The sequence below is a fragment of the Theropithecus gelada genome, chromosome 1 (assembly GCF_003255815.1).
Source record: "Theropithecus gelada isolate Dixy chromosome 1, Tgel_1.0, whole genome shotgun sequence".
Lineage (NCBI taxonomy): Eukaryota > Metazoa > Chordata > Mammalia > Primates > Cercopithecidae > Theropithecus > Theropithecus gelada.
The window spans coordinates 192407889-192423750 of record NC_037668.1 but is presented as its reverse complement, the minus strand read 5'-3'; the positions used below and the strand labels follow the sequence as shown (position 1 = coordinate 192423750).

The window sequence follows — 15862 nt, the reverse complement described above, 5'->3', positions numbered from 1 at the left end:
TAAGTGAAAGGAAAAACATAACACAAAATTGTTATTAGAACCACAGAGTGTGTAATAAGAATAGAAATAGAAAAAGAAAAACTATTAGGTTTGCTTTAGACATTTTGATTTTTTTCTAATTATTACTATGTATACATAATAATTTCTAGTTCAAATAATCAAATTTTTTAAAAGTAAAATAAGAATGTTCTAGTAACTAGTTTGACAAAGCACTATTTCTTTGTGTCAGGAAAATTTTGCTTTTTGCAGATCTGATAGCTCCAAAAGCTATTCTAACAGAATTTTTCCTACATTTTATTTGTTTCACAAGAGATTTTGTAGAGTACTCTACAAGACACAAGAGAAAATGTATAACTTATCAAATGCTTAGACTTGGTGATATCTTACACTTTTAGCAATACCCAATTCTTTTTCATCTGAATAATAGGTCACAGGAAATTCACAGAGCATCCTGCACAAAAATATACGAAATAATTTAAATCAAAACACATTTCTGATACCCTCAGTATATTTTTTAAATGTACATTCGGAGCACTAAACTAGTCCACAGGGAATGCTTAGATAGTACTTAGAGTGGGCAAGTGGGCTTTAAAATTACTATGTTTACATCTGTGTATCTTTTTTCCCATACTGAAAAATTTGACACATTAAATAATATGCAATATGTTTGTACATGTACATATATACCAAAATATATAATGTATATCTCAGTTTTGAAGCAAAATAATGAAATGAATATTTCCATTGTATTATTTTGGACCCTACTACTCAACAGAAGAACCAGAACACTACCAGTACTATTAATGCAGCTTCTGTCCCTCCCCATCCCACCCCACTGACTGCCTTCAAGAGATAACTATGATCTGTGCTTATCCCTTCGCTTGACTTTTTAAATAGTTTTATTCCCATATGTAGGCATCCCTAAATTATATAGTTTGTAATTGTTTGTTTTTGAGCTTTATAAAAATCTATGTAGTCTTTGATTTTATTTATTTATTTATTTTTTTACTCAATATTACATTTCTAAGATTCAGCCATGTTGCTGGGTTTGATACTTAGTACATCTCTATGTCACTCTTTAATACTATTTATTTTAGTTTTGATCAGACTATCCTCTATTAGAGGTTTATAAAGAAAGGAAGGGAAGGTAGGAGGGAAGAAGGAAAGAAAGAGGGAGGAGGGAGGAAGTAAGGACCACAACGTGCCTTTAGAACATCAGTGCAAAAATTAAAATGTAAGACAAAATTCTCAAAACACCACAGAACAAGCAATAATCACAATACAGTACCTTGTCTTCCTTAAGGAGTTTCCCCGATCCCTTTTCAGTGTCAGTAACAGCTAAAGAGACTTTTGCAATATATTTTTTCAGAGTCAGTCTTGCATCTGAAAGAATGGACAGAAACACACACATGACAAGACAAAGACAAGAGGCAGAGCAAGATAGTCAAATGGAAGCCTCCACTGTCCACCCCACCCCACAGAAACACCAAATTGAACAACTATCCATACAAAAAAAGCACCAACATGAGAACCAAAAATCAGGTAAGCAATCACAGTACCTCATTTTAACATCATATTAAGGAAAGAGGCACTGAAGAGGGCAGGAAAGACAGTTTTGAACTGCCTACACCACATTTCCCCCATACCCCTGGCAATGGCCACACAGTGCAGACAGAGAATCTGTATGCTTGAGGGAGGGAGAGCACAGTGATTGTGGGACTTTGCACTACAGCTCAATGCTTCCCATCATAGTAGAAAGCAACATGGGGCAGAATTCAGCTGGCACCCATGGATGCAGCATTTAGACCAGCCCTAGCCAGAGGGGACACACATCCCAACAGTTGGAATCTGAGTTCCAGCAGGCCCCACCACTACAGGCTAAAGTGCTATGGGGTCCTAAATAAACTTGAAAGGCCATCTATGCCACGAGGTCTGCAATTCCTGGGCAAGTCCTAGTGCTATGCAGGGATCAGAGCCAGTTGTCTCGGGGTGCACGTCACCTAGTGAGACACTAGCCTGAATGGCCATGAGAGTGCTTGCCACCCCTCTGCCAATCCCAGGTGACATAGCTTACAGCTCTGGGAGAGACTCCTTTCTTCTGCTTGAGGAGAAGAGAGGGAAAAGTGAATAACACTTTGTCCTGCAACTTGGATACCAGCTCAGCCACAGTAGAACAGGGCACCAAGCAGAGTCCTGAGGCCCCCATTCCAGGCCCTAACTCCAAGGTGATATTTCTAGACATATCCTGGGCCAAAAGGGAACCAGCTGCCTTGAAGGGAAGGACCCAGTCCTGTCAGGATTCATCACCTGCTGACTAAAGAGCCCTTGGGTCCTAAATAAGCATCGGTGATACCCAGGCAGTACTCACCGTGGGCCTTGGGTGAGACTCAGAGCCATGCTGGCTTCAGGGGTGACCCAGAACATTCCCCAGTTGTAGTGACTATGGGGAGAGACACCTTCTGCTTGACAAAAGGAGAGGGAAGAGTAAATGGGACTTTGTCTTGCAACCTGGGTACCAGCTCAGCCACAGTGGGGTGGCACACCAAGCAGGATCCTGAGGTCCCTGATTCTAAGCCTGGCTCCTGGAGAGCATTTCTGGGTCTTGCCTGGACCTGGAGAGCCCACTGCCCTGAAAGGAGAGACCCATGCTGGGCAGTATTCACCACAGGCTGATTGCAGAGCCCTTGGGCCTTGAGTGAATATCAGCAAAAGCCAGGTGGTACTTGCTGTGGGTTTGGGCAGTGGTTGCCGCAGGGAGAGACTACTGTGTTAGAAGAAAGGGGAGAGGAAAAGTGGGAAGGACTTTGTCTTATGGCTTGGGTGCCAGCTCAGCTGCAGTAGAATAGAGTACCAGCTAGATTCCTAAGGTTCTTGACTCTAGGACTTGACTCCCAGATGGCATCTCCGGACCCACCCAGAGCCTGGGGGAACTTGCTGCCTTTAGGGAAGGCCTGGCTGTATTTGCCAACTGCTGACTGTAGACCATTGGGCCTTGAATGAATATATGCAATAACCAGGCAGTGGTCACCACAGGCCTTGGGCAAGACCCAGTGCCACGCTGGCTTCAGGTCTGACCCAGGGTAGTCCTAGTGGTGGTGGCCACAGGGGTGCTTGTGTTACACCCCACCCCCAGTTCTAGGCAACTCAGCACAGAGAGAGAGACTCTGTTTGTTGAGGGGAAAGTAAGAAAAGAAAAAAAGCATTTCTGCCTGATAATCCAGGGCATTTTCCCACATCTTACCCGAGACCACCAAGACTGTATCTCTACAAGTCTGCAAGAGCCACAGCGTTACTGAGATTGGGGTGCCCCCTAATGCAGATACAGCCAGAGTAACCAAAAACTTAGACCACAACACCCAAGTCCCTTCAAATACTTAGAAAGCCTTCCCAAGAAGGACAGGTACAAACAAGCCCAGACTGCAATACCTACAATAAATATCTAACTCTTCAATGCCCAGATGCCAATGAATATCCACAAGCAAGGAGATCAGTCAGAAAAACAAGACCTCATCAAACAAACTAAATAAGGCCCCAGTGACCAATCCCAGAGTGAAAGAGATATGTGACTTTTCAGAGAATTCAAAATAGCTATTTTGAGGAAACTCAAAGAAATTCAAGATAACACAGAGAAAGAATTCAGAATCCTATCAGATAAAATTAACAAAGAGTTTGGAACAATTTAAAAGAATCAAGCAGTAATTCTGGAGCTGAAAAATGCAATTGACGTACCAAACAATGCATGAGAGTCTCTTAACAGTAGAATTGATCAAGCAGAAGAAAGAACTAGTAAGCCCAAAGACAGGTTATTTGAAAATACAGTCAGAGGAGACAAAAGGAAAAAGAATAAAAAACAATGAAGCACTCCTATAAGATCTAGAAAACAGCCTCAAAAGGGCAAATCTAAAAGTTACTGGCCTTAAAGAAGAGGTAGAGAGAGATCAAGGTAGAAAGTTTATTCAAAGGAATAAATTTATTCAAAGGAATAATATTAATAAAAAAGAACTTCCCAAACCTAGAGAAATATATCAATATTCAAGCACTAGAAGATTATAGAACACCAAGCAGTTTTAGCCCAAAGAAGACTACCTCAAGATTTAATAATCAACCTCCCAAAAATCAGGGATAAAGATCCTAAAAGCAGCAAGAGAAAAGAAACAAATAACATATAATGGAACTCCAATACATCTAGCAACAGACTTTTCAGTAGAAACCATATAGGCCAGGAGAGAGTAGCATGACATATTTAAAGTGCTAAAGGAAAATAACTTTTACCCTAGAACAGTATATCCATGAAAATATCCTTCAAACACATCAGAGAAATATTTTCCCAGGCAAACGAAAGCTGAGGGATTTCATCAACACTAGACTTGTCCTAGAAGAAATGCTAAAGGGAGTTTTTTAATCTGAAAGAAAAGGAAGTGGTTGAGCAATAAAAAATCATCAGAATATATAAAACTCACTGGTAATAGTAGGTACACAGAAAACCACAAAATACTATGTATGACATTGTAATTACAGTGGGTAAACTACTCATATTTTGAATAGAAAGACTAAAAGATTAACCTATCAAACGTAACAATTTTCAAGACATAGATGGTACAATAGGATATAAATAAAAACAACAAAGAGGTAAAAAGTTGGAGGGGAATGAAGTTAAAATGTAGTTTTTATTTGTTTTTCTCTTCGCTTGTTTATACAATCTATATTAAGTTGTCATCAGTCTAAAATAATGAACTATAAGATACTATTTGAAAGTCTCATGGTAATCTCAAATCAAAAAACATACAACAAAGCTGGGCATGGTGGCTCACATCTATAATCCCAGCACTTTGGGAGGCCAAGGCAGGTGGATCACTTGAGGTCAGGAGTTTGAGACCAGCTACTCAAAATATAAAAATTAGCTGGCATGGTGGTGCATGCCTGTAATCCCAACTACTAGTGAGGCTGAAGCAGGAGAATCACTTGAAGCCAGGAGGCAGATGTTACAGTGAGCCAAGATTGTGCCACTGCACTCCAATCTGGGTGACTCTGTCAAAAAAAAAACCAGAGACACAAAAAATAAAAAGCAAGAGATTAAAATATACTATCAGAGAAAATCACCTTCACTAAAAGGAAGACAGGAAGGAAGGAAAGAAGGAATATAAGACCACAAAACAACCAGAAAACAAATAGCAAACTGGCAGGAATAAGTCCTTACTTACCAATAATAACACTGAATGTAAATAGACTAAACTCTCCAATCAAAAGACATAGAGTGGTTGAAGAGATAAAAATCAAAGATCTAATTATCTGTTACATATAAGAAACACACTTCACCTATAAAGACACACATAGGTGGAAAATAAAAGGATAAAAAAAGATATTCCATGTCAATGGAAACCAATAAAGAGCAGGAGTAGTATACTTACATCAGACAAAATAGATTTCAAGAAAAAAACTATGAAAGATACAAAGAAGGTCTTTAGCAAGAGGATATAACAGCTGGGAATATACATGCACCCAACATTGGAGCACCCAGATATTTAAAGCAAATATTATTAGAGCTAAAGAGAGAGATAGACCCCAATACAATAATAGGTAGAGACTTCAACACCCCACTTTCAGCACTGGACAGATCATCCAGACAGAACATTAAAAAAGACACATCGGACTTAATTTGCACTACCGACCAAATGGACCTACTAGATATTTACAGAACATTTCATTCAATGACTGCACAAGGCACATTTTTCTACTCAGCACATGGATCATTCTCAAGGACAGACCATATATTAGGCCACAAAAAAAGTCTTAAAAGTTTCAAAAAAAGTTAAAATTATATCAAGTATTTTCTCTGACCACAATGGAATAAAGCTAGAAATCAATAACAAGAGGAATTTTGGAAACTACACAGCACATAGAAATGAAACAGTATGCTTCTGAATGAACAGTGTGTCAATGAAGAAATTACTAATAAGAAGGAAATTTTTTAAATTCTTGCAACAAATGAAAATAGAAACACAATATACCAAAACTATGGAATGCAATGAAAGCAATACTAAGAGGAAAGTTTATAGCAATAAACGCCTACATTAAAAAAATACAAAAACTTCAAATAAACACCTTAACAATACATCTTAAAGAACTAGCAAACCAAGAGCAAACCAAACCCAAAATTAGTAGAACAAAATAAATAAAAAAGATTCTAACAAAAATTAATGAAATTGAAATTTTAAAAAAATTTCAAAAGATCAATGAAATGAAAAGTTGGTTTTTTGAAAAGATAAACAAAATTGGCAAACCATTAGCCAGACTAAGAAATAAAGGCCCAAATTTTAAAAATCAGAAAAAATGAAAAGAAGACATTACAACCAATTCCACAGAAATTCAAAAGATCATTAGAGGCTACTATGAGCAAATATATGCCAATAAATTGGAAAACTTAAGATAAATGGATAAAGTTCTAGACACATACAACCTACAAGTTTAAACCATGAAGAAATCCAAAATCTGAATAAACCAATAACAAGTAACGAGATGAAAGCTGTAATAAAAAGCCTCCAAGCAAAGAAAAGCCCAGGACCCAATAGCTTCATGCCGTTTTACCAAACACTTAAAGAACTAATACCATTCCTACTCAAACTATTCTGAAAAATAGAGAAGGAGGAAATACTTCCAAATACATTTTACAGAGCCATTATTACCCTGATACCAAAACCAGATGAAGATACTTAAAAAAAAAAAAACCCTCAAAACTACAAGCCAATCTCCCTGATGAACACTGATGCAAAAATCCTCAACAAAATGCTAGCAAACTGAATTCAATCACACATTTAAAAGATCATTCATCATGACTATCATCATGACCAAGTGACATTTATCCCAAGGATGCAAGGATGTTTCAACAAATGCAAATCAACTAATGTGATACATCATATCAACAGAATGAAGGACACAAACCATATGATCATTTTAATTGAGGCTAAAATTTAATATTGTTTCATGTAAAAGCCCCCAAAAAACTGGGTATAATAGGAACATACATCAACACAATAAAAGCCACATATGACAGACCCACAGCTGGTGTAATGTAGAACAGGAAAAACTGAAAGCCTTTCCTTTAAGATCTGGAATAAGACAAGAATGCCCACTTTCACCACTGTTATTCAATGTACTGTTGGAAGTCTTACCTAGAGCAATCAGAGAAGAAAATAAAGGGCATCCAAATTGGAAAGGAGGAAGTAAAATTATCCTTGATTCCAGCTGATATAATTTTATATTTGGAAAAGTGTAAAGACTCCACCAAAAAAATTATTAGAACTGATAAACAAATTCAGTAAAATTGCAGGATACAAAATCAACATGCAAAAATCAGTAGTATTTCTATAGGCCAACAGTGAACAATCTGAAAAAAAAAAAATCAAGAAAGTAACCCCATTTACAATACATACAAAGAAAATAAAATACTTAGGAATAAACTTAACCCAAAAAGTGAAAAATCTCTATAATTAAAACTATAAAAGACTGATGTAAGAAACTGAAGAGGACACAAAAAATGGAAAGACATTCCATGTTCATAGATTGGAAGAATCACTATTGTTAAAATGCTCATACTACCCAAAGCAATGTACAGATTCAATACATTGGTATCAAAATACTAATGACATGCTTTGCAGAAATAGAAAACACAATACTAAAATTTTTGTGGAACCAAAAAGACCCAGAATAGCCAAAGACATCCTGAGCAAAACAAAAACAAAAAACTGAAGGAATCACATTACTTGACTTCAAATTATACTATAGAGCTATAGTAACCAAAACAGCATGGGACTGGCCTAAAAACAGGCACATAGACCAATGGAGCAGAATGAAGAACCTAGAAATAAATCCATAAATCTACAGTGAACTCACTTTTGACAAAGATGCCAAGAACATACATTGGGGAAAGGACAGTCTCTTCAATAAATGGTGCTGGGAAAACTGGATATCCATAAGCAGAAGAATGAAACTAGACCCCATCTCTCACCACATACAAAAATTAAATCAAACTGAATTAAAGACTTAAATATAAGACCTCAAACTATGAAACTACTATAAGAAAACATTTGAGAAATGTTGCGGGAAGTCAGGGACCCCCAACGGAGGGACCAGCTGAAGCCACGGCAGAAGAATTTAAATTGTGAAGATTTTATGGACATTTATTAGTTCCCCAAATTAATACTTTTATAATTTCTTACGCCTGTCTTTACCGCAATTTCTGAACATAAATTGTGAAGATTTCATGGACATTTATCACTTCCCCAATCAATACCCTTGTGATTTCCCATGCCTGTCTTTAATCTCCTAATCCTGTCATTTTCTTCATAAGCTGAGGAGGATATATGTCGCCTCAGAACCCTGTGATGATTGTGTTAACTGCACAAATTGTTTGTAGAGCGTGTGTGTTTGAACAGTATGAAATCTGGGCACCTTGAAAAAAGAACAGGATAACAGCAATCTTCAGGGAACAAGGGAGATAAGACTTGGAGCCTGACTGCACAGGTGAGCCAGGTGGAAGAGAGCCATATTTCTCTTCTTTCAAATGCAAATAGGAGAAATATCGCTGAATTATTTTTCTCCGCAAGGAACATCCCGGAGACAGAGAATGCGCCCTGAGGGTAGGTCTATGAACGGACCCCTTAAGGCGGCTGCCTTTTATGGTCAAAGCCGAAGGGATGAACTAAGCCCCGGTCTCCTGTAGTGCTCCCAGGCTTATTAGGAGGAGGAAATTCCCATCTAATAAATTTTGATCAGACAGGTTGTCTGCTCTCAAACCCTGTCTCCTGATAAGATGTTATCAATGACAATGCGTGCCCGAAACTTCATTAGCAATTTTAATTTCGCTCCATCCTGTGGTCCTGTGATCTCACCCTGCCTCCACTTGCTTTGTGATATTTTATTACCTTGTGAAGTATGTGATCTCTGTGACTCACACCCTATTCGTGCACTCCCTCCCCTTTTGAAAATCGCTAATAAAAACTTGCTGGTTTTATGGCTTGGGGAACATCACGGAACCTGCCAACATGTGATGTCTCCCCCGGACACCCAGCTTTAAAATTTTTCTCTCTTGTACTCTTTCCCTTTATTTCTCAAACCAGCCGAGACACCTAGGAAATAGAAAAGAACCCACGTTAACTATTGGGAGCGGGTTCTCCCAATAGGGAAACTCTCCAGGATACTGGTCTGGGCAAAGATTTTTTCAGTAATACCCTACAAGCAGAGGCAACCAAAGAAAAAAATCAACAAATGGGATTATGACATTAAAAAGCTTCTGCACAGCAAAGGAAACAATCAACAAAATGAAGAGACAACCCACAGAATGGAAGAAAACTACCCATATGACAAGGGATTAATAACCAGAATATATAAGGAGCTCTAACAACTCAATAGGAAAAAAACCTAATAATCCTATTTCTTAAATGGGCAAAAGATGTGAATAGACATTTCTCAAAAGACATACAAAATAGCAACCAGTATATGAAAAGGTGCTCAACATCACTGATCATCCAGAGAAATGCAAATCAAAACTACAATGATATATCATATCACCATAGCACTCCACAGATACAGACACATAGATTTAGATAGATACAATTATTTTCTGTATCCCCCTACTAGAAAGTAAACTCTATGAAGGTTAATGATTCTGTTTTGGGCTACACTGTGTACGTATTCTCAGCTCCTAGAACAGTGTTTAGCACACAGTCAGCACTCAACAAATATTTGTTATATGAATGCTTACACAAAATGTCTTTGCTTACTATGTTTCCCCAATCTTAGATAGCCTCTCTACACTGCCACCTACAAAAATTCTACTCATTCTTTAAAGCCCACTCACATATCTTTTTCTGCAAAATTTCCTAATTCCCCCAAGTGGAACTCATTGCCCTCTCAACAGTTATGTGTTTATAATTTTATTTACTTATAATTTGTTATATTTATTTTTATAATATTTATTTTTTATAATAAAATCAGAATCATTTTAATTATTACATTGGTTTTTGCTTTTACCTCTAGATTGTACACTCCTTAAAGGCAAGGTCTATGTCCCATCTTTTCATCATATACCATGCCACCTTCCTCACCCCTTACCCACTACCTGATAGGACCACATCACCACTACAGGAATATATTATAAGGGATAGGCACTCAATATTTGTTGAACTATTTGAAGGGAAGGACATTCCCAAACAAAAAAATAAAAGCAGATACTAGGTTATGTGAAGTGGTATACTATTTTTTAAGTAAATGTAAAACTGTAGTGCTTCAGAAGAAAGGTTAGAGGTGATATGAGTAAATTATTTCCATAAGATTCTATTAATATGACTGTAGTTGAATTTATTAGCTAACAAAATATTAGTAAAGTGTTCATTTTAAGGAAAATTGAAGAAGCTGAAACCATTCTGGCAAAACAACAACACAACAACAACAAAAAAGTATCTTTAAGAAACTCAATGTGATTGGTCAGGTGACACCTTTTAGTTCCAATGTGGTTCTTTATGACATCACTGAACTTACCCCTGAGTCACTATGACTGATAATGTTACAATGATCATCAGTGTATCCTTTGCTGGGCATATTTTGCTGACTGGCAAGGTTATATGAAGTGCTTTTATTGAAGCACCATTTTAGCTAATAGCTCATGGTATTTTCTGCTTCCCTTCATAGGGAATTTAGCTATTTTATTTTATTATTTAGCTAATTTAGCTATTTTAAAATAGCTAAATTTTAGCTACTTTTTTTTCAGTTGACAAAGAAGGATGTCTAATCAAGGACTACCACTGAGTTTTTCTCTGTTGCTTATCTGCTTCTTTGGGGAGAGTTTCTGCATTTGTGATGGAACTATCTGGACAAAGGTTGGATGGGAGATTCTTCCAGAAGAAGTACATTATTGGAAATTTAAGGGTTCTCCATCTCACCGTCTGCCTTATCTTCTGGATAAACTATGCTGCGACTTTGCTAACATGGATATATTTCAGGGTTGTTTATATCTCATTTATAATTTATTGCAAGCTCTCTTTTTCATCTTATTTGTTTTGTCTGTGCATTACCTGTGGATGAAATGGAAGAAACACCAAAAAAAGGTGAATTCATGATACAAGTAGTAATAGTTACAAAATCTCTAAGGGTTTAGAACATAATATTACTCGTTTCTTTGAGAGAGGGTACCGTGTTTTATTCCTCATTGTAACCTTCCCCCAACTTCCCATTCATCCTCAGCGTCTAGCACAGTGTCTTGCTCATACTAGGTATTGAACAAATGTGTATTGAATTAGAAGGTCCTTAGAATCATCTAGTTCCCTCTACTTCAAGTTACAAAACACACCAAAAAAAGTAGTGTGCTACCATTTGGAGAATGTATGGAAAATCAAGTTATCTGTCTGGGTCCTTAGGTAAGTCATTTGCTCTTTCTCAGTTGCCTCATCCATAAAAGGATCTGTAACAAGAGATCTCTTAGAACTCTTCCAGATATATCCAAGAAATCTAAGTACAAAAGTTGTCATGTAATTTTTATATGGGCTATAAACTAATTGCTAATATTAAAACAACTTTCTGGGAAAAGGAGTTTTTAAACTATTACATAATTTCCCACTTTGCCAATAGATGACACCATAGTTTCAGAGGCAACCTTAAAAGCTCTTTGATCAAAAAACAAAACCTCATTGACCTTCAGAAGAATTAGATATTTATAAATGTTTTCTTATTTTTAAAATGACTGTTACTTTATGGTATTATATCTTGAGGTTCTTTAGTAAAGGAATACATTTTGCTAATCAAATAATTTCTCACAAGAGAGTATCCTAAACATAGGACACACTAATTATTTGCTGATGGTGATAAGGATCATATATGTGGCATATAGATAACATTTCCTCTGCATTTATACCTTTCTTCTATAGTAACCTTCCTTTTGTATAAATAATTGATGTGTGCTGTTTTAACAAAGTTTCTTTACACATTTAGAACACAAATTGAATTTGAACTATATTATTAACTCTACTATAGTATTGAACTCTACTATTTTATGTAGATAAAATCTATATTGTTTTTCCCCTTTTAGCTGAAAAACCAAGCCTCATTAGAAAAACCTGGTAATGATCTAGAAAGCCCATTCATCTACAACATTGACAAAACACTCTACAGAGTGGCAACCACAGCATCAGCGATATACAAGATCTGGGATCACAGGTCTTACCATCCTTCCTCTAAGAAAATTAAGCACTGCAAATTAAAGAAGAAGAGTAAAGAAGAAGGAGCCAGAAGACACTAAATATATGCATATGCAAATGTAGCTTAGTCAAATATAGAGATCACAAAAGAAATCTATCATCTAAGGATAAAAATGGTTCTTTGGAAACCTTTATAAACCTTTATAAATTTTTTGCCACAATCTTTACTAAAATTTTCCAAAGAAGCCTGGGTTGAAATGTTACTTCCATTCAATTAAAAAAGAACCCGGACTTACTAAAGTACTAGAGAATAAATTGTATACTGTAGAAAATGAAATAGAGGTTCCTCTTCAAAGGGACTTTCCTCCAAGTCTAACTCAGAATAGAAAGTAACCTCTCTTAGAAGCAAAATTTACTCAAAGACCCGAGCTAATATTGTTAAATTCTGCTAATTGTAATAAAGAAATCAATATACTCCGTTCTTAGCTCCCACATTTTAGCCTAGATATTTGCCCTGGCTTGCCTAAACAGGTCCAAGCAAGCATTAGGTCATAGCCTGTTCCTCTTTCCTTATTTGGAAGTGTTTTTGCCTCTCTTAGCATTCCGCAAGTTACTTCCTCTCTTCCTTTGTTCTCCTCTGCTTTTGCCTCTTTTGAGAAGTTCTAAGTTGCTAGCCAATCAGGTCGAGTACAGAATATGAGGTCCCATTCCAGCCAATGGAAACTGGACACAGCAGTAGGGTGGACACATCAGGTTATAAATGACTCTGTCTCTTTTGTTCGTGTGTGGCAAGACTGCTAGCAAGCAGCACCCTTTCTGCAGAAAGTAAACTAGCCTTGCTGAGAGATCCTTTGTCTCAGTGTTGATTTTTGTGACACTGAGCACCTGTTCCCAACAATTTGATGGCCCATAGGGGATTAACATTCCCCTCTGGGACAGTCTTTGGTCCTCTCTCATGGGGAGGTGCCCTGCCGCCCATTGCAGCAGCCCCAGGAGGAGAGCCAGGACCTACCTGGTGCAAGGAATATAGTTGGATTCTCAGCAACGCGGGGAAAGAGAGAGGCTTGTGGGACTGCAGTGACCAGGTGACTCCATGCACAGGCCAAGGTAGGAAAAGCTGCAAGAGGGTGGCAAAGTACTTCCTTGGTGGTCAGCTTTTGGAAGCTGAGTGTGTGTGTGTGAACGATTACCAGTCTGTTGCTGGACAGAGTGTGTGGACACATACAGGAAGGGTGTAAGGAACCTCCAAAAGGGAAAAGGAGGGGAAGGTTAACCTCCCAGGGAAAGAGAATCGGCGAGACATCTCTGGTATGAGAGATTGAGCCTTTTGCAAGCCTTTAAGGATGGGACAGCCAAGATATCCCCAGTCTGAAGGATCTGGGGGATTGAGCCTTCCCGGGAAAAGAATAGGCGAGACATCCCTAGCACAAAGAATTGGGCCTATCTAGGATTCAACATGGGAAAAGGCCCTTGGCAAGCCTCCAAAGGAAGGGAGGGCAAGAAGCCTCTAGTAGGAGAGGTTGAGCCAAGCCCCTCTCCCCCATTGCCACTGCCACCACACCCAGGAGTGCTAGAAACCTCCAGCAAGGAGCAAGGGGGGTTGAAAGCTCCAGGGAAGGGGCCTATTCTAGTCAGGCACCACCCAAAAACTTGAAGATAGGAAATGTTTCGAGTAAGAGAAGATAAAGAGCTGCGGCTACAGCAGTATTAGTTGAAGAAAGTAAAAAATTTACCTTTGTGGGGAAATAAACTGCAAGCATACCCCACCAAGTTAGAGCTATTTAAAATCAAAAGCAGGAAGGTGGCTTACTGACTCCAGAATCTTGAAATATAGGCTATTTTAGTAGAAAAAGATGATTTAACCTTGACTACTGATAATTCACTCAACCCAGCAGGTTTCTTGGCAGGAGACCCAAATTTAAAAAACACTTGTGTCTAGATTTCACTACCAAACAAAAGTCAGGCCAGATCTAGGAAAGGCCCCTTTTAAAACAGGGTGGCACTGGTTTATAGATGGTTCCTCCAAAACAGTCAAAGTAGAAAAACATAATTGGTATTCAGTAATTGATGGAGAAACGCTTGAAGAAGTAGAGTCAGGAAGACTGCCCAATAATTAGTCTGCCCAAACCTGTGACCTGTTTGCACTCAATCAAGCTTTGAAATATTTGCAGAACAAAGAAGGAACTGTTTATACTGATTCTAAGTATGCCTTTGGAGTGGTACATATAGTTAGAAAAATTTGGGCTGAGCAAGGTCTTATTAACAGTAAAGGCCAAGATCTAGTCCACAAAGAACTAATTGTTTGTGTCCTAGACAATCTCCAGTTGCCAGAAGAGATAGCTATTGTACATGTCCCAGGGCATAAAGGACTTTTCTTTCACAAGTCAGGGAAATAACCAAATGACCTTGCAGGTCAGATAACCAAACAAGCTGCTGTTTCTTCTAAAATGCCTTTCACTTAATTCCTTGCCTTCCTTCCCCTACTGCAGTCCCCATCTTCTCTTCCACTAAAAAAGGAAAAGTTAATAAAAATAGAAGCTAAAGAGAACACAGAAGGAAAATGGGTATTACTAGATCAAAGGAAGATGTTATCCAAACCTCTCATAAGGGAGGTCTTAACCACAGTTCTCAGACTTCGTGGGTGTATAGGAATTCATACCCTAGCCAAGCAAGTTACAAATAGTTGTCTAATATGTAAGAAAACCAACAAACAAGTCATAAAGAAATCACCTCCAAGGTGCAGGGATCCAGGACTAAGGCCATTCCAAAGCATTCAAATGAACTGCAGTGAAATGACCCCAATCAGTTGCCTAAAGTATTTGTTGGTAAGAGTAGATCATCTCACTCACTAGACTGAAGCTACCTCCTTTTCAAATGCAACAGCTAATTATGTAGTTAAAGCATTAATTGAGAATATAGCACCCAAATGTAGGCTAATAGAGAATATGGACTTGGACAATGGAACCCATCTCACAGCCCATGTCATTAAGAAGCTATCCCAGGTTTTAAACATTAGATGGGAGTATCATATCCTGTGGCATCCATCTTCATCATGGAAGGTAGAAAGGATGAATCAGACCTTAAAGAACCACTTAACCAAATTAGTTCTAGAAACTCGTTTACTGTGGACCAAATGTCTTCCCATTGCCTTACTGAGGATCAGGACAGCTCCCTGAAAGGATACAGGCCTGTCTCCATATGAAATGTTATATGGATTGCCTTATTTACATTCCTCAGCTGATGTTCCTACGTTTAAAACTAAGGATCAGTTCCTCAGAAATTATATACTTGGTCTCTCCTCTACCTTTTCTTCTCTTAAGGTCAAAGGTCTCTTAGCACCAGCCACCACTAGAATTTCCAGAACACCAGCACCAACCCGGGGACCACCTTCTCATCAAAGGGTGGAAGGAAGGAAAACTCGAGCCCAGCTGGGAAGGCCCCTGTCTGGTGCTGTTAATCACCGAGACTGCCGTCCACACAGCTGAGAAAGGATGGACCCACCATACTCGAGTCAAGAAAGCATCTTCCTCGTCAGAATCATGGGTTGCTGTACCAGGATTGAGCCCTACCAAGTTAAAGTTAAAGAAAGCTTAATTTTCATGTACCTTCTATATTGCTTCCTTTCCTCTCCTTATTCTGTTATTAGGTCCTTTGTTATTAATATAACTAAGTCT

The 15862-nt window shown here is 38.1% G+C and overlaps 2 protein-coding genes across 2 annotated transcripts in view; one reads left to right on the top strand and one right to left on the bottom strand.

Annotated features, from left to right (window-relative positions):
• ANKRD45 (ankyrin repeat domain 45) overlaps positions 1-15862 on the bottom strand; it is a 59561-nt gene that overhangs the window by 13695 nt on the left and 30004 nt on the right. The window contains exon 4 of the mRNA XM_025405499.1: positions 1289-1383. Coding sequence (XP_025261284.1) covers positions 1289-1383 — 95 coding nt within the window. The remainder of the gene's footprint in view (positions 1-1288; positions 1384-15862) is intronic.
• On the top strand, positions 10561-12386 carry TEX50 (testis expressed 50). Its single transcript, XM_025405490.1, has 2 exons — positions 10561-11102; positions 12080-12386. The coding sequence occupies exons 1-2, from the start codon at positions 10779-10781 to the stop codon at positions 12287-12289; spliced, it is 534 nt and encodes a 177-aa protein (XP_025261275.1). The 5' UTR covers positions 10561-10778; the 3' UTR covers positions 12290-12386.

Excerpts from the sequence above, each read along its gene's own strand:
- TEX50 (XM_025405490.1), top strand. The coding sequence starts at position 10,779 with ATGTCTAATCAAGGACTACCACTGAGTTTTTCTCTGTTGCTTATCTGC. Across the intron at positions 11,103-12,079 it reads GGAAGAAACACCAAAAAAAG|CTGAAAAACCAAGCCTCATT; the intron begins GTGAATTCATGA and ends TTCCCCTTTTAG.